At 38.5% G+C, this 18,736-nt stretch overlaps 2 protein-coding genes across 2 annotated transcripts; both read right to left on the bottom strand.

Moving 5' to 3' along the window:
- Positions 1–6,586: 6,586 nt before the first annotated feature.
- LOC9303019 (lysine-rich arabinogalactan protein 18) lies at positions 6,587–7,947 on the bottom strand. Its single transcript, XM_021019643.1, has 2 exons — positions 7,071–7,947; positions 6,587–6,864 (listed from the first exon to the last, which is right to left on the bottom strand). Exons 1-2 carry the CDS (start codon positions 7,614–7,616, stop codon positions 6,778–6,780), a joined length of 633 nt encoding a protein of 210 aa, XP_020875302.1. The 5' UTR covers positions 7,617–7,947; the 3' UTR covers positions 6,587–6,777.
- Positions 7,948–11,393: 3,446 nt separating this feature from the next.
- Positions 11,394–18,582, bottom strand: LOC9303018 (suppressor of RPS4-RLD 1). The gene is made up of 23 exons (XM_002866900.2): positions 18,118–18,582; positions 17,927–18,036; positions 17,003–17,664; positions 16,870–16,914; positions 16,636–16,737; positions 16,477–16,557; positions 16,141–16,207; positions 15,917–16,017; positions 15,721–15,828; positions 15,314–15,384; positions 15,169–15,225; positions 14,741–14,846; positions 14,582–14,662; positions 14,190–14,276; positions 13,630–13,836; positions 13,129–13,454; positions 12,896–12,982; positions 12,699–12,798; positions 12,529–12,620; positions 12,401–12,442; positions 12,227–12,317; positions 12,047–12,144; positions 11,394–11,959 (listed from the first exon to the last, which is right to left on the bottom strand). Exons 1-23 carry the CDS (start codon positions 18,237–18,239, stop codon positions 11,671–11,673), a joined length of 3,132 nt encoding a protein of 1,043 aa, XP_002866946.1. The 5' UTR covers positions 18,240–18,582; the 3' UTR covers positions 11,394–11,670.
- Between the last annotated feature and the right edge of the window lie 154 nt (positions 18,583–18,736).

Genomic DNA, 18,736 nt, shown 5'->3' with positions numbered 1-18,736 from the left:
TAGTACCAGCTGAACTCAACGTGCCCGGACTTCGTCGAACAGAAGCACCGTTAAATGAGGAAGAAAATTCAGCGATGCTTAACGATTCACTGGATACCATAAATGAAAGGCGTGATCAAGCTCTAATTCGAATCCAGAATTACCAACAGGCAGCAGCCCGGTATTACAATTCTAAGGTTAAAAGTAGGCCGTTCTTCGTGGGAGATTATGTATTAAGGCGTGTCTTTGACAACAGAAAAGAAGAAGGCGCCGGTAAACTCGGTATTAATTGGGAAGGACCTTACATTATTACCGAAGTAGTTCGGAACGGTGTTTATAGGTTAAAAGACCTAGAAGACAATCCAGTCAAGCGACCTTGGAATGTGATCAACTTAAAGAAGTTTTATGTTTAAAAAGCTACATGCACTGTTTATGTACATGAACTACGATTTGGCTTGATCCCGAAATGGGTACGTAGGCAGCTCGAAAACGAGTTCAGCTATTAATAAAATTTTTTGTTTTATTTCTTTATTAAAGGAAGAAGGTTCGGCTATGCGAACATACAAGAGATTGGAAATAAAGCGTTTATTTTAAAAAAAAAGGCGAAGTGTCCCTCATCGTACACTTCGAACTACGAAATCCTCGTTGACGAGCAGAACACTTCAATTCCTTGACCAGCAAGATCGAGGATTGACATCATGCAGTCCGGAATTCGAGCGAAGTCAGAGATTCCAAGCTCAATCCACTCTCCGGGGTGAGATTCAAGAATGTGAAGATTTCTTGACACCGTAGTAAGCCTGCGTTGCATCCGGTTAATCCTCTTCCGGAGTCTCCTCTTTTCCGATGTAAGCTTCCGGTGTTGAAGTTCAAGTGCTTCTATGAACGCCGTCGCTGTTCCTTGGTCTCTGATTGGGAGATTCCTGATCAAAGCACATGGGGCTCGGATCTGAGATCTCGAGAAGCCGCGAAGTGGAGGAGACTGCCTGTTTAGCTCATTTGAAACATCTTCATCCATCATTCCGATTCTGGAGAAGTCGGGCATAGATTCTGAACAGCGAAGATTGAACTCCATACCTGCTAAAAAGAAAAGAAGGATGAGAAGTAAAGGAAAATCGAACCTATAATTTATAGGAACCCCATATCCTTAGCAAGCTGCGGATTTCATCCAAGGAATGGAGTGATTCACGGAGAGATTTATGCCCTCGAATGGATCCTGCATTAAAGGACGCATCTCCAAGAATATTTGGAAAAGAAGGAAAGTAGCAAATATTTCCATAAATAAAAGGGCCGAAGCCCATTACGAGTTTTTGTTTTTAAAAAAAAAAAAAAAAAAAAAAAAAAAAAAAAAGAGAAGTGAAGAAATTGGAGAACATTTATGGGAGAGGCTCAGGAACAGGCTCCTTCATCGCCGGTTTAGTCCTCGAAGTGGATGCCTTGTTTTTGGCATCCACTTCGGAACGATCCCGAAGGCGTTTCCGGCAGTCGCTGGCCTCCTCCTCCAAGTCTTCTTCCTCTTCATCGTCGGATGGAACGGCGAAGACGGGGGCGTTCACAGGACCCGGAACCCCCTTAGCACGGAGGTACATCCGAAGCATCCTTGGAATCTCAGCAACGGAATCGAAATTCCGCCATTCCCACTGAAAGGGATCACTTTCCAGAGCCCTGATCTTCCTCTCCACCCGAGAAATACGAGCCTCGAGTGTCTGCCTTTTGAGGCCTAGCCGTTGCCTCTCTTCACACAAGCGACGGTGCTTGTCGGCGACCTAGCATAAAGATGAATGAATAAGATGAAACAAAGAGTTTTTAATCAAAAAACTTCAAATACTTACCTTGTCGATGAAGTCGCAAGCCTCTTTTTTCTCCTTTGAAGGAAAGTGAAAGACGGCATGAGGGAAAAGAACGCCGGCCGGCTCAAAGCCGTCGCCGGACAGGAAGAGTGGGCTGCCGGGATCAACGGGGGCTACTGTTTCGCTTTCCATTCTCAAAATATTTCTCAAGTGAGACTCTAGAGTCATGTTTAATAAAGCCTAGAGGTAGGTAAGCTTTTATTTATAATGATTTAGGGTTTGCCTTGGAACCATAAATTGATTAATGGTAGCGTTTCCAAGTGGATTAAACCATTTTTGGAAAATCGAGAAAAGGCAATTATTACATTAAAAGACGAGCCGTTCTCTTTAAGAAGGGAAAAAGCAACCGTCGCATCAACTGCAAAAGTTTCTAAGGCCCAAGCCTGACAAGTTTACCGAGTTGACTAAACCCGAAGTGGGGAACTCGCTTTAAGCCGAGCTCAGTTCTCGCATTCTGAAGAGAAAGGTCTGATCAACCTAAAAATCTCGAAAGCATTGCCACAAGGCCACAAAAGGTTAAAGCGGACTTTGCAAACCCGTATATAATTTTAACCAAACCCCCTTGGGTCGCAACCTAGAAAGGTTTAAAAGCCTCCTCAGGCAAATATCTTGTTCAAAAGAAAATAATGATAAAGCCTCCTTAGGCAAAAATAAGTGTGAAATTAAGTCTTAAAAATAAAGGGACAATCCCCAATTCAAAAGTGGACACAGCCACTACGGAGCAGCAGCCACCTCGGAGTCCGGCTCAACAGTCGAAGCTTCATTCACGTCCTTGGCAGCTGCTTGATCAGATGAAGCTTCCTGACCACCCTCCACGGTACAACCAACTTCCGGAGTGACCTCCGACACCATAGGAGCTACGGGCGGGACAACGTCCTCCGCCCCACTTGAACCTAGGAATAATAATTCCAGTCAATCAAAGGTGCAAGAAAAGGAAAGGTAATAAATGTCAGGAGCCAAGCATTACCTGCCCAGTCTAGACCTGATTCGCTTATAGGAGGCGATTCGGTGAAGAATTCCTCGAAGTCCTGAGGGTTGAAGGTCGAAGTAGGAAGAGCAGCCAAGCGACTTCGCTTTTCAGAAAGATTAGCCGATAGTTCGGTTCTCTCTTGATCCTCGGAGAAATCTGCATCATGGATTTGATCCAGCAGGATCAGGTTGCTCTCGTGCTCCTTGATGTCAGATTCCAGGTCAGACCTAGCCTTCTCAGTCTGCATGAATCGGATGGCCCCTTGGATCAACTCCATCCCGCGTCCCTTGACCTCTTTTCTGGCTTTCGATGCCGACCTCGCCAACTCGGAGTCACGCAATTTGGCGATCGCCTTGTACTTCGCGTTGAGCTCGATGAGTTGGTTGTTCAGAGAATCAGCATTCGATTCAGACTCTTGAAGCCTACCTTGAATACCAGAAAACTCTTCCTGGAGTTTGAAGTTCTGGTCGTACTGACCCTGCAGCTCCCCCTTTACCTGCGCAAGCACGGATGTTAAATTATCGACTTTGTCCTCCAGATCATGTTTGGAGCCGGCAGAAGAACTGAGTTCGGCCTCAAGGGCGGAGAGTTTCTTCGTCAACATGTCAATCTCCTTCTCCCGGCCAATGACCAACCCTTCGTAATGTTCGATCATGTCGTTAAACTCGCTTTGAGCCTAGCGTTATACATGAACCCGGGATGATGAGTCAGTTCGCAGAATGGCAATACAATAAAAAATATACATAAAAGAAAGCGGGACTAACCCGAGATGAGTGATGCGCGTGAAGTAAATAACGTTCACGAATCGCAGGGCGCCATTTGTTGAAATCTGGCAAGATCGAACCAGAACGGGTCTTGAAGCATCGGAAGACGCTGCCTTCTGTCTCCATAGCTGCGAAGAAAGAAGAATTGTAAAAATTGGAATTTTAATAAAGACAAAAGTTTAAGTGTGTGTAAATCATCAAACCTGAAAGCGATTTGACTTGAGGTACAAGAGCAGGCTTCAGCCTCGAGGGAGCATCTCGAGATTCAGAATCTCCTTTTTTCGGAGACGCGCTCCGGGCGGTCTTTCCACTATCAGGCTGGGAAGAGGAAGACATGTCAACCGGTCGTGGAGGACCCATTGGTTCAGAAGGAGGGGATGACCGAGGTGAGCGGTCAGTCCGGGCCCTTGACTTTTCCCTCTGCGGGGAAAGATCACTACGAGAGGACTTGTCTCTCTTTCGGCGAACCAAGTTCTTAATTGGCTCGTTACTAAAATCATCTCGTGAAGGACGAGGTGAATCACGGCGAGGAGATCGATCCCTCCGAGGAGAACGTGAGTCGCGACGGTCACGACGAGGAGTTAATCTGAAGGACGCGACAGATCGAGCTCCCTCAGTACTGCCATCATCGACCAGCAAGGTCCTACTATAGTCCTTCTTGTCTATAGAAGTCGCGAGAAACTTTTTCTTCTCCTCGCGAGCCTCAGCCATCGGCTTGGAAAGCAACTTACGCTTGGCCGCGAGGGCCCGAGATGACATTCCTTGAGTTGAGGGAGGGGGAGGAATTTGGTGAAGATGACCAGGCGGACTCATCCTGAGTCTGTGGTTAGCCTCTATGAATCGTTCGAGAGTGAAGGAATTCCAAAGGGTTTCCCCTTCAAGAATTATTTTGAAGAATTCGATGAACTCTTCGGATGGGAGATTGGAAGCGATGAAAGCGATGAAAGCTGCGAAATGAAACAACGATGTTAGTTAATAACGATAAAGAAACAACCGGGAAAGATACGGGCGACCTAATCTCTACCAGGTTTCGCCGACCACTTTGAAGGGAGGAAATCTGCGAGATTTCCAACCGAAGCGGGAGTTTTCTTAATCAAGAACCAAGGATGATGCCAATTTTCATCCTTGTTTGGAAGATGCGAAATGATGTTCCTGTTGGCGTTAGGATATGCTGAGAAATACCCCGTTTTCTTCGACGAGCTTCTCACGCTTAGAAGCTCATTTAATTCGGCAACTCCGATAACGTAACCGGCCTCCGCCGCGATTGTTATAATGCCGAGAATTGTGCGGAGAAGATTGGGGGTTAATTGAGGAAGAGCGATTTCAAGAGCCGCTAGGTATAAAATTAGGGCTTCGGGAAGAGGAAAGGTAAGCCCGCAACCCTTGAAATAAATCTCATACACACAGAAGTAACCATCGCGATGGTTCTCTGGAGATTCTGTGGGGGAAGCTATTTGTGCTTCCGCCATAATTTCCGGCGGAATCCGGCAAAGCTCTTTCAACTGCTCGAGGGATTGAAGAGTACAAGTGGACCTATAGTGCGGACCGGCGATGTCACCAGGGCGGGTGCATTCATCGTTACTAGAACGCCTCTCGTCAAAAGACGGAGACTCGGGTCTATCGGAATCAGAAGTCATTGATAAGAAAGAAAAATTCAAGATCCGGCGAAGAAGGGTTTTGGTGAAGGAACGAAGAGAGAGGTTTTGATTAAAGTACAAAAGTAAAAGAAGAGAGTAATGGTGAAAAGAAGTTACCTCAAGCTAATGATGAAACCGCCTCGGGAGTCGTGTGGGTAGTGGGAAGGTTTTTCCCGTTTTAATAGTAATTAATCAATATACGGTCATAATGATGACAGATGTCACTCGGTTAAAAATGGCTAGTGCCGAAATTAAAGGAGTGATGAGATTTTCGTCGGGAAATCAGAAAGATTCTCGAGCGCAATCTTTGGTCACTTTAGCACTTAAAGTCCTCCGAATTGGAATAGCACTTCGAAGAACTTGGGGGGCTAATTGTTGGTGTCGGATCCCGCACTAGAAGTACGAGACCAACCAAAGATTGCCACGTAATCGGGTTAATGGCCCGTGAAGGATGAAGCCCATTAGACCCGCGAGCCGAAAGGATGGTCGAAGTGGTTGTCACCATTTAGATAATCCGAAGTGACTGCATTGTGACACGAGTTCGGTGTAAAAGACACGGGTAAGTCGGTTCAAAGACATTTGGGCCAGAAGAGGCGAGGCCCATGAAGATCAGAGTCAACTCAAATTCAAACGTTGAGCATTAAAGCCGAAGAATCAAAACGGGCACATTTAAGAAGGAATAATTGTACTTAATTACTCATTTTAAATGTCGTTTGGCTATGTATAAATATAGAGGCCAATGGCCATGTAAAGGGGATCGCCCTCTCAAGAGAGAAAGAATATAGCAATTTTTCGTATCAATTTATAAGTTTTTTGCATATTTATTTTTGTCCCTCAAGAATAATCTTTCCCACTTAACAAAATATTGTACCTGTGAATCCGACATCCACAGGTACAATAAAAAACATTGTATTATTCGATTGGATCCATACATGTTCAGTAATAAATTTTAGACTATTCATTTATAGCAACTTGGCCACTTGAGTTAACTACGTGACAGGTATCAGATATGGATTCAATTACTAATATTTTACCAACTTCACATTTAAAAACAAACAAATAAACTATAAGATCCAACTAAGTAGCTGACACTTTCATTTTCGCATAAATTATATTGCAATTGTAACTATTTGTTCGAAGGATCACATAGGTGAGTAATCTGTTTTTTCTGATGTTCTTTTTTCTTAACATCAATGCCTTAATCTTCCTTTTGTTAACTTACATCACTGTTTTGCTTATTGTTCATAGATGTTACACAAACATTATGTTAGAGTACATGTCAAATTCAACAGTATATTTAATCTGCATTAAAATTGTATGTGTCATTTTCAATAAAGAACTCGGACCCATCACTAAAGACTATTGGCTGCAAAAGAAAAGAACAATCAATGTGTAATAACAGTGTCATTATCATCACTGACAGATATGAATTTCTTATTATTTCCATATAAATAAAATAAAATAAAAGAAACTGTATAATCAATTAAATAATAACACACAATACCAAATTCGTAAAGAAAGAGACAATGGTAGGGTCAAAAAGATAAAAACTAAAAAATTTTAGGGGGGAAATGATAAATTTAGAATGCCAAAACGAGAACGGCCCACGCGGTTGCAACCGCTCCCACCGCTACATTCCTCGACACCCTTGTGCTCTCTGCTCCGCTCTGCATTAATTCCATATTTCATTTTAGTAAATCGAATATGCAAATTCAAAATCGAAATACCAGATTTTCAATGTTTTGAAATGTCTCTAAAATTGTTGAAATAATTTCATCATTGTTTCATTGGTTATTCTTTGTCTTATTTTTAACATTCATACTCGAACTTGTGACGGTAGAGAAATCAACATTGTTGATATAAGCTAATGTACCTGATCGTCGGCGGATGTGGAAGGACCGGGAGAAAAAGCGTCGGAGTTAGGTCCGGGAGATTCAGCCGGTGGTGCAGGTGGACCGAGAAGTTCTGGAGCCGGAGCCGGTGCAGCTTGATGCTTTTTCGATTTCTTCGTAGCCTTCTTATGCTTGCTTGGAGCAGGAGCCGGTACATCAGCGACCGGAGCAGCTACCGGAGCTGGAGGAGAATCAGCTACTGGTGCTGGAACCGGTGGGGAGCTCACAGGAGAAGAAGCCTTTGGTGTAGGAGCCGGAGGAGAGCTCTCTGGAACGGGTGTCGGCGGGGGTGATGAGCTAACAGGAGCCGGAGATTTCGGTGATTCTACAGGTGAAGAAGCTATAGAAGGCGGAGTTTTCGCAGGAGCAGATGTGGGAGAAGTAACGGCGGGGGATTTAGTAGGGGAAGTAGTTGGAGCAGAAGGAGTGGTGGGAGATTTGGTCGGAGATGAGATCGGAGATTGGCCACCGACACCGGCGACGACAATGCAGATCAATGTAACTGTTAGGAGGAACTTGCGATCCATAATGTTATCAAATTTAGATCAAACAAAAAAACAAAATTGGAAAGATCTTAGAAAGAGTTTGAAGTGAAGATGTAAGTACTGAGTTTAACTAACCAAGCGTGTTGTTTTGATGTAAGAGAAGTGAGTTTTTAAATATATATAGGCGATGAGGAGAGATCTGGACCGTTGGATTAAATAGAAGGACCACAGACAGATGTAGCCGTTGAGAAACAGAACATCATATTCTGTATCTATTAATGCAGGGTTCAATAGGTTTTTACTTTTTATTTTACAAAATAGCTCTTTTTCTTTTTTTTCCTGTGCTTTTTAATAAAGGAAATTAAAATTTTCTTGGCATTTTTCTCCTGTTATATTCTGCAATAAATTTATTCGCCAATAGTGGGTACATTAGCATGTGATTAGTTAAACTGAATTTGGTTTTAACATATGATCAGATATAAAAATTAATTTATAGTAATTATTTACGTTAGACATTAAATTGGTAATACTAAAAATCACTAGTCTTGATGTGTCATCATAATAATTGATTACCAATATCGCTCACACATTTATGATATTTTATATTAGAGATCACGGTCTAGAAATTTCTAACTACTAAATTGTCGGAAAATTATTAGTTAGTAAAATAGCAAAAATGAGGTACATTGTAATTGAGATTGAAGTTTTGGGGTACACCATTGGATTAGTATTATATGATCATCACGGCACGGGTGAAATTATTTTGACTTGATGCATGTATAACGTTAATAATGAAAAATGATTAAACTCAAGTTGAATAATATAACGCAATCCAAATAAGACAAGGAGAAAGAGGGAAAGAAAACGTAAACAAAAAGAGTCTTTGGTCGGAAGTTAGAAGGAGAGGACAGCTGGTTTGATTGATTTTGCCATTTTGGATTGGTGCCCACACGGATTTCACTTTGGTTGTTAAGACCCTAGCGCAATTATTGGCACTTTCGTTATAAATTTGTTTTTGGCTCGTTTTAATCTTTAGTTTGTTGCCACCGTCACCGTCATCGCTTACTATTAACCACCTCCACCATTTCTCTTTCGATTTTTGGAAATGGAATCAAAACCGTCGAGCCAATGACGAAATGTATTGCTTAGGAGCTAAGAATTTGTTTTCTTTTTTGCTTCTCACTTTGTTCCAATCCTTCTTTCAATGACTATCTAGAATATTGAAATGTATTCGTTACGTTTTCTTATATTTATGTTTTCTTTCTCGGATAGGAAACAAAAAACAAGACACGTTTCGGCTATTCTTAATATTAACGTGACATTTTTTCTTTACGAGTTTTCAATATGAAGACAATGACAAGTGAAAATTTTGAGAGCGGCGCGTCGGTGGAGAGAAAACCCAAGCGAGTGGTCGTTCGTTGACTTTGTTAAAGACTTCGACGAGTGAGTTTTGTAACGATAATTAATGTAACTCGAATCTTGTAAACAAAAATTTATGAACATACTATTTTCAGCCCTATACTAGTTGCAATCTCAGTTTTCCACCCCAAACTTTTTACCTCTAAAAAAACCACCAAAAAAAACTTTAATCTCAATAAAACTACACGTACTTTCGGATTTGTTCGTAAAACTACGCCTCCAATTGAACCGATCAATTAACTGATAATATTTAATCCGGTTTGACTTACCCAGAATTTTGACCAAAATTAATCGATTTTAACTCTATTTTAACTCAATTTTAACCCAAAAACAAATATAAAAGAAAAAAATGTTTTCTCTATAAATAAATAAATTTATTTATTTATTTTTATAAACAATTAAAATAATAAATTATAACTTAATTTTATCAAAAAAAGATATAAAAAATAAACCTCTAAAGAATTATATAATAAAATTTTGGTATATACTTTTGGTAATATTACAAAAAAATAAAATAATATTTTTTTTGGCAATCATAATATATGACCTTTGAATTTTGTATATTGTGAAATTCAAAGTATATGCAAAACTCAAATCAAAGTATATATTATGATATTTATAAATTCATTTTTCTTTATAGATTCAGTTTTTTTTTTTTTTAAATTCAAAGGTCAGTTATATATATATATTTATATATATATATGGTGGTTTTAAAAAGAAAAATGCGTTTGAAGTTTATATATATATTATACCAAATTCATTTTATATATATATATATATATATATATATATAAATGAATTTGATTTGTGGTGATATTCAAAATATACATTTTATTTTTGGCAATCATTTTTCTTTTATAAATTCAAAAGTCATTTTTCTTTCTAAAAACACAATAATATATATATATATATATAACCAACGTTTGAGTTTTAAAAAAGAAAAATGAATTTATAAGAAAATGATTGCCAAAAAGAAAATGTATATTTTGTTATATTACCATAAATTTTATAACAAAATATAGCACAAAAAATAATTTTGGTATATTTTTTGTTGTTGTATATTTATATAAACAAAAGTATAGACCAAAAATTTGTTATATATATTTTTTTGTGGTATACATTCATATTATTTTGTGGTATATTATTTTTTTGGTAAAATTAATTTATAATTTATTATTTTTAATTGTTTATTAAAAATAAATAAATAAAAATAATAATTTTATTTATAGAGAAGACATTTGTTTTCTTCTATATGTGTTTTTGGGTCAAAATTGGGTTAAAATGGAGTCAAAATTGATTAACTTTGGTCAAAATTCTGGGTAAATCAAACCGGATTAGATATTACCGGTTAACTGATCGGTTCAATTGGAGGCGTAGTTTTAAGAACAAGTCCGAAAGTATGTGTAGTTTTATTGAGATTAAAGTTTGAAAATTGTTAAAAATGCCCCTTTTTCAATACCCCTTTTCAAAAATGCCCATTTTGAGAGTCCATTTTTAAGTTTGCCCTCTTTTAATTTTTAATGACCATTTTACCCTTATTTGAAACAAAATTAGGTCCACAAAATACAAAATATTTTTTGGCGGGAAAAGTGATCCCGCAATTTTCCCGCCAAAACACTTGTAAAAAACTTTAAAATACCTTGTAAAATTTTTCCGCCAAAAATTTTTTTTTGCGGGAAAAGTGATTTGGCGGGAAAATTTTTGGCGGGAAAAATTTACAAGGTATTTTAAAGGTTTTACGGAGTATTTACAAGTGTTTTGTAAGGTTTTACAATGTATTTTAAAAGGTTTTACAAGGTACTTATAAAGTTTTATAAGGTATTTATAACTTGTAAAACCTTATAAAAAACTTGTAAAACCTTATAACTTGTAAAACCTTATAAAATAGCTTGTAAAATCTTATAATATCTTATAAATACTTTATAAATATGTTGTAAAACCTTTTAAAATACATTGTAAAACCTTATAAATACCCTGTAAAAACCCTTTAAAATACCTTGTAAATTTTTCCCGCCAAAAAATTTGCGGAATCACTTTTCCCGCAAAAAAATTTTTTTGGCGGGAAAAAATTTTACGGGAAAATTTTACAAGGTATTTTAAAGGTTTTACAAATTTTTACAAGTGTTTTGGTGGGAAAAATTGGGGTATTGAAAAAGGGGCATTTTTGTGAATCTCCCTTAAAGTTTTTTATGGTGGTTTTTTCAGAGACAAAAAGTTTGGGTTGAAAAATTGAGATTGCAATTAGTATAGGGCTGAAAAATCAGCCAACCCGAGATTTAATATCAGAACATACAACGGTTATATGATCACGGTATTAATGGTGCCAAATCAGACCAGTCAGAAGATTGGCATAAAAAAAGAGTTGTTTGAATAAAATCAAAACAACGTAAGATCTAAGGCTTTGTAAATCATAAGCTCCGAGAGAGAATCATATTTAGATACATTATTAAATCTGTAAAATAAAGTTAAACATGAGAGTTAAAGATCATTTAAAAACCCTAACAAAGCTTTTTTTTTGTTTTTGTTTTTACTTTTTAGACAAAAACATATCATAAGCTGAAGATGTTTGACGGAAACACAAGTTTTCTTACTGCTCATGGTTTGGTTAGTTTTCTTCACCTCTTATGAAAGATTGTGAGCAGAGAGAGAGAGAGGGAGAGACAGAGAGATTTGAAACTCAATCGTTGTAAGAGCTAAGCGCCGCAACAACCGCTCCTGTTGTCGAAAAAGCCGAGGAAATATCCGGATGATCTCTCCACGACGTGTTGATTTTCAGGGACGGGTATAACCAAGACTTAACCGAATCAACAAAGGAATCCGGCTCAACATTAAGTATAGCTTCCCAATCGATCTGTAACCCTTTCGGGATAGTCTCAGTGAACTCCATATTAGCAGCAAGCAGAAGTCCAAGTAATACTACAAATCCCGTTACAGCAGTCCCTCGAGCTAATGGCATAAAATTGTACCTGGTGAAAAAAACGCAATGTTTGCAATTGAATACCAACAGCTTCTGAGTAAATCAATCATACGATTATGTTGTCATAGTCATTTACCAGTAATACGTCATGCGTAAGATAGCGTCTCTAACGGTTTCTAAAGCGTCCAGCTCGGTGGAACCATAGTTCTCTCCACAATAGGCATTGCATAAAGCCTGTGGATTCAGTTGGACTTTTAAGTTTGTTTTCTCAGAAACATAAAGAATTATTTGTGTATGCTTAGGAGTTAGGTCTTACCTCCCAAGCTGAGGTCATTTCTTCATCAAAGTCGCTCCACCTTGCAGGTGTACATGGAGTTCGAATTGAAAAATCATACCCGAGCCTTCCCCTGGATAAAAACGAGAGAGATTTATTGAAGAAAGTGATGATTAGGATTTGTGTGAAATCACATGCAACAAAAGTAAAATTTACGGTTTTTGAATGCAGGTGATTCTAGTTCCTTCGAGGCGTTTCCTGAAGATATGAACAAAGAAAGCAAAATCAAGATAACAGAAAATATTCAGTGAAGAGAGGTTTACGGGACTAAACAACAAACCCACCCTTCAGATCCGGTACTGTCGCACCAAGTAGCCACCCAGAAATCCTCACCAACAATTTTGTGTAGCTCATCACACGTTTCAGCACGCATTATCTGTATCTCGTGAGGAAATACAGTAAGAGAACAATGACAAAACAAGAATCATTCACGGGAGAAGAAAGAAACACTGACTTTTTCTATCTTCTCGTCTTTAGAAAGATCAATAACTTTATCTTTCTTGCTGCGTACAGAGAGTTTATCCTTGATGATGCTCTTTGCAAGAGTCAGGGTTCTGAAGTAACATATTAGAAACTGATCAGTCCATTGACCGAGAAAAAGCCATACTGAATACATGAAAAAACCTCAAGTTCTATATTATATATGCTTACCTTTCATAATTTGGGAAATAGCGTACTACTTTAGCTTGTCCGAGTACCATTGGTGTATGAGAACCAAACCCAGAATTAAACTCTTCACTGCAATCAGTATAAATAATCTCAACCACCCAAGTAATCAAATGAAACTAACTGAAGTTCTACTTAAACATAGACTCGCGGATGCTGAGCCTGCAATAGTCATTAGACATCACCCATTTACACAACATGGGAAATGGAACTTGTACCTTAGTTTGTTAACCCAGACAACTGGGTCACAAGGCTCTGAAATTTGTCTCCATTTGACAGCAGGGGAATAAACGTCTTGCCAAGACAACATAGAGCGGCCAGATGATCTATCTTCTAGTGAGGCATATCCAGTTGAAGTTTCACTGAAACTGTTACTACTACACCCAGCACCACCTCTATTCTGGCTAAGTATGTTGGTTCTCTCTCTCCTCCGGTTTTTCTTTCCACTTTTTGTGGTGCCTTTGGTTGAATTCCTCCACTCGATGCGCCAAGCTTTGGAAACTTTTTGAGCAATCTCTATCACAGCCAATCCTGCCATACGGTGCTGTAAAATCATGGAAACACAAATAATCAATGGAATAGAACTATGATAGGCATATTCTAGTCATTAGATGTAACAGGGGCCTTCTGGGGCAATTTAAATGCACTCCAGGGAAGAGGAAATTAACCAAAAAATAATGTTGAAAAGGTAGATACTATAAAAATTTGCTTAAAGTCACCTGGCGTTTGTTTGGTAAGAATCCAGGACAATCATATTGGATCCTCTTGCCTATTAAATCAGCAAAACGAAGAACATTCGCCTTCTGTTTGGTTATTGCAAGATCTTGCTTTTTCAGTTTACCCTTCTTAAGTGATTCACGTAGGGGAGGTTGCCTGTAAACCTTTTCACATACATTTTTTGGGTGTAATCTTTTGCACCAGTACTCCTGAAAAATCACAAGAAAAGAAAAGCCACATTCACCACATATACGAGTGGAAAAAAGGAGTGTGTGACTGCACAATGAACTCTGAGATCTACTTTCGAATTTCCACCTACAGCACTTGAAAGCACTAATAATCATCTAGTATCTCAAAACGAAATAAAGGATTAATTCAGATTAGGAATTGGTTGAGCTGTTTGATACTTTATATTGAAGACATTTAAATTTTCCATTCAAGCACATTGAGTATACCCAGTTAAACTGGGCCAGTTTGTATCCATATACTTCCTTGACACGCAAACAAAGTAAAAGTCCGACTTTATGGCAACATCAGAAATATCGAGAGAGAGATATATCACCTTGAACATAGGGTCTATGTCACCATCAATATCAAAGCATAAAAACTCACTACTAACTTTGGAAGCTGTATACAAGGCAAGCTCCTTCTGCAGAAGAAAAAGGAATAACTTTAAGTGTTATTGTGAAGGAAACGTTTAGAGCTGCTACGAAACATCCAAATTTATTAGATAGAGGGAGGTTTTCATTTTTCAGTGTGCTAGTTATAAACAAACAGAGAACCATTACTATCAGATAAATGATGTCATGCTTTTACAACATAGTAATGCAATAGCCTATCATTCCAAGTTGCTACAAACAACAGTGTGCCAAGAAATTAGTGTTGCAAATAAAATTATAAATCCAGTCGATCTCTAAGTTATTAAAACAGAAAACATCTTTTGGAAGTTGGAACCTGATAAAACGCCAAGCATTGAAGAACAAATTTCTCCACTGCATCAAGTTCCACGTCAACTGTAGCATCATAGTCCTTCACCTGTGAGCATATTCAAGGCAAGTAATAAGAGAGTCTCCTTAAAATATGTAACCATAAAGCTAACAAACAAATATTTACCGCATCTCTATACTCTCCTATGGCATGATAGCAGGAACCTCGTAGGTACAAGCACTCTATCGTGTTCTCAATGCTCAAGCCAATAGATAATTCTTGGATAGCCTTCCTGAGAAATAAAATCACCAAAACAACTAAAGGTGAATAATCTCACTGCTTTAAAGACCAGCCTTGTACATAAATACTAAGGTGATTATGACCACCAAACTTATCAGCTTCCTATAAAACATCCTTTTGCTCAAACGCAGATCTTTATCACCAAGAGTCAGGAGAAGTAAATCTTATCGGATATCATATTTTAAAGTAGACATTGAGATATACTTGTATCACTCATGAACATTTTAGGTAAGATGCACATCAACATAGACATATTTTCCCCTTTAAACCAAATTCACTTTCCAACAATCCTAGTTTACACTAACGATACACACCTGTGTTCACCTAATCCATGGAACACTAGTCCACGCAAGTGATAGGCCTTCCAAACCCTGGTCAAGACAGGAAAATTGCCATGAGTACGATGGAAAAGCAGAAATATAGTGCAACATGTGGTACTGCATCCCAAATAAGACCTACCTGTTGTCGACCTGTAGAACCTGCTCAATGCATTCCAAAGCCTTGCAGTGGTCGGCCAACTCTTGATAGAACTGCAAGGAAACGTCAGGACAACCATCGAGTACAGTGAACAAAAAGTACGAGTGTATCATAGGCAACTGATTCAAGCATTAGACTAGGATGAACAACCTAAATTAAAGAGAAATAAGACACTACTTCAGGAAAACCTTAATTATTTGCCTTCAAAAGTCAAAATTTAAGCTTTCTTCATTTTGAAGTCTCACTAGCTTTACATAAAACTAACTTTGTTTATTCACCATCACAAACAATGCTTAAAATCCTATCTTCATCACAGTTCAGCTTAATAGTTGAAAATTCAACAGACAAAGCATAATCTCATACTGTTTATTTTATTATTTGCGTGTTACCTGGGCGAGATGAAGCCATGCTTCAAGATAATTACTATCCAGTTGGATGGACTTCAAATGCGCCTCTTCAGCTTTTTTATATTCACCAAGAGAAGCAAATGCTAGTCCCTGGAGAGATCAACCAAGTTTTACTAAGAAAACATTTGCGTTCATGGTTACTTTAGAAACCAAGAATAACAACAGAGAATAGTCTTACCAAATAAGTATATGCAGACTTGTTATCTTTCTCTTGCTTCAGACATATAGACAGGTCCTTTACAGCAGCAGTGAAGTCCTTAGATTTGAAATTAACAATACCTGAATTGATTGTGAATGTCAGTTAGTACTTTATGGTTTTTCACCAAAGAAATCATGTATTAAGAAATGAAAACTGAAATCGGGCGCAAGATTTAAAAAGAAACACTGAATAGAGACACTTACCCCTTTCGTGCAATACATCAGGTGAGTTTGGCTCAAAAACAAGTGCTTTAGTCAAATCTTCAACCGCCTATCACCAAAGGGTAGTTTAAATAAAAGTGTTGTACAAGAAACGTTTCTGGATTTTACCAATAAAATGCAAGCACTAAACAGGCTTAAACACAGACATCAATCAGCGGCTTATCCAAATTATTGGATATCGATCAGACAATATTATTTATTAATCAATATTCAATAAATGTGCAGGGCGAACATTAGTAACAAGCCTCGTAAAGTACATTTATTGTTTATGCTTTTAGCTCTGAATAAAGAACAGAAGCAGCGAATGGAACCACTAACCTCAACATATTCCCCAAGAGCAGCACGAGCCTGTCCTCTCCGCTTCCAGGCCTCAGTTGCTGCTGGGTTAGATTGGATAGCCTAACCATCATCATCATAGGAGCAGAATTGGTGAACTTAACCCACAGTGGTAACAACTCTTGTCAAATATATGAATACCTTAGTAAAATCAGCGATAGCGCTTTCAAGCTCTCGTTGGAATGCATAAGCTGTTCCTCTTCCTATAAGTGCCTCAGGGTAAGTAGGTTCTTCTTTCAGCACCTGCACAAAGATAAAATAAATAGTAAAAAATCTGACAACAATTTTTCGCCAAACAACCTCGGAGAAGAAGATAAACAGAGAAAAAAAAAATAAGCAAGAGACACTCTCAAGAGATAAAGACCACCAAATCACCTTATCAAAAATAGAAATAGCTTTCATATAGTTTCCTTCATTCACCTGTTGACAAGAAAGGAGCTCAGTCATCAAGAATTTGGAAGCTGTACCTTATAGCTCTTTTCTTATTTTTTTATGTGTATTGCTATACCTGTGCAATGCCTCTAGAAAGTCGAAAATCCACACTTATAGAATGGGTTCCTGATATTCTTGCTATGGTGTACTTCTTATTTTTCCTGGTTTCATCGCAACGTGCCTCAGCTTTATGGCTCATTTTGCTAGACTTAATAATTAACTTGTTTCCATTAATCGACAGGTCCCCTAACCGATCGGAACTTTCAGCTAAATTATCATGCAAATCAGAACCATTACATGGTTTACATGATTCATAAGAACCATTGATTTGGCTGCCACACTTTCCATTCTCTTTTTCCTTGTACGCTGATCCATTACATAAGTCGGAACTACCATCAGATTGCTTGCTTGCCTTGGATGTATCTTTTGAAAAGCTTATAATCTTTGATTTCTCACCCAATTCCCTAGATGCCTCGTGGTCATGGGAGTTCCCATTGCTACATGCTCCTGATTCATGGTTGTCCAGCTTGTCAGTTTTTTCATCAGACTTCTCACTATGAGAGGCAGGGGTCTCTTGCCGAGACTCGGTGGCGTCAATTTCTCGTCTTGCATCTGTGAGGAGTTCTTCTAATTCAAGTAACTGCTTCACATCTGCTGTCTGCTGCAAAGCATTTTTATATCCTTGCTCCAAAACAAGAACAGCTTCCTGTTTTCTCCCCAAAGCCAAAAGAGCGCGTCCTAAATGGAAAAGCTGAGTTCACAGGCAGTATACCAATCAAAGAAAAAACGTCTTCACCAGTCACCATGATTCGGTAACCATCGAAATTCCATCCCCGTTTGTTGATAAGGTATATCAACAAAAACCAGCACTATTCAAAACTTAAGATTATCGATATTCTTAAGCAACCATTATATCATCATAACTAGCAGGCACTAGCATTAACTAAACCCCTAAGAAAGCCATCCCGCGAATTAGACTCAAGCTTGGAAGTGAACTAACCTTTGAGAATAAAAGCTTGAATGGCACAAGGTTCAAGCAGAAGTGCCTTGTCACAGTCCTTAATCACATGCTTGTGAAGCTCCAATTGATTATAACAAAACGCTCTATTGCTGAAACCAAAAATTCCCAATTGATTAACAATGATACCGATCCACAGAAAATGATGAGAGAAGAAAGATCGCGAAACAAACCATATATCCAAAATTGAAGACTGCTTAGCAAGGAGCGAATCGAGAACTCGGATCGCTTTAGACCAGTTCCGTGAACTGCAGTGCTTGGCTAACTCGACTCGTTCCGATGTCGCCGTCGCCATTTTTGAGCGGTGGAGAAATCAATCGCCTGTTTAATCGTTCTCAATTTTATCCCTCTTCTTCGTGGCCGTCGAGTCACGGGAACGATGGGTTTAGGGGTAAAAAGGGAAATTACAGTGGAGAAAATGGCAGAGAGAGAAGACTTTGACGGAGAACGAAACGGGGAAGAAAAAAAAAGTAACGGGGAAGAGAGAGAGAGAGAGAGAGAGTAAATAAAAAAAGTAACGGAGAGATAAGAGAGAAGATGGTGAATGTGATACTGGTGGTGGTGGTGATTGTGCTGGTGCTGTGCTAATCAAATTTTGGGGCTAGGAGTTGCACACGTGTGAAGTTTCTCGTCACGTGACTTTGGCAAAAGTTTGGGCCTAGCCCATTTATTATTACTCTCTTACAATGGGCTAGCTAATTAAGTATCTTGCCAAGAAAGTCTAAAAAGTTTGCATTGAGAACAACATTGAATTTTATATATGTTCTCAATTCTCTCATGACTATGTAAACA

This window comes from Arabidopsis lyrata, assembly GCF_000004255.2.
Source record: "Arabidopsis lyrata subsp. lyrata unplaced genomic scaffold ARALYscaffold_7, whole genome shotgun sequence".
In the NCBI taxonomy this organism is placed as follows: domain Eukaryota; kingdom Viridiplantae; phylum Streptophyta; class Magnoliopsida; order Brassicales; family Brassicaceae; genus Arabidopsis; species Arabidopsis lyrata.
The sequence above is the reverse complement of the archived record's forward strand: the minus strand, read 5'-3'. Positions and strand labels throughout refer to the sequence as shown.

Coding starts and splice junctions, on each gene's coding strand:
- LOC9303019 (XM_021019643.1), bottom strand. CDS start 7,616: ATGGATCGCAAGTTCCTCCTAACAGTTACATTGATCTGCATTGTCGTC. Junction 6,865..7,070: donor CCACATCCGCCGACGATCAG/GTACATTAGCTT, acceptor GAATTAATGCAG/AGCGGAGCAGAGAGCACAAG.
- LOC9303018 (XM_002866900.2), bottom strand. CDS start 18,239: ATGGCGACGGCGACATCGGAACGAGTCGAGTTAGCCAAGCACTGCAGT. Junction 15,226..15,313: donor GTTCTACAGGTCGACAACAG/GTAGGTCTTATT, acceptor TGTCTTGACCAG/GGTTTGGAAGGCCTATCACT. Junction 12,318..12,400: donor ATCACCTGCATTCAAAAACC/GTAAATTTTACT, acceptor GTTTTTATCCAG/GGGAAGGCTCGGGTATGATT.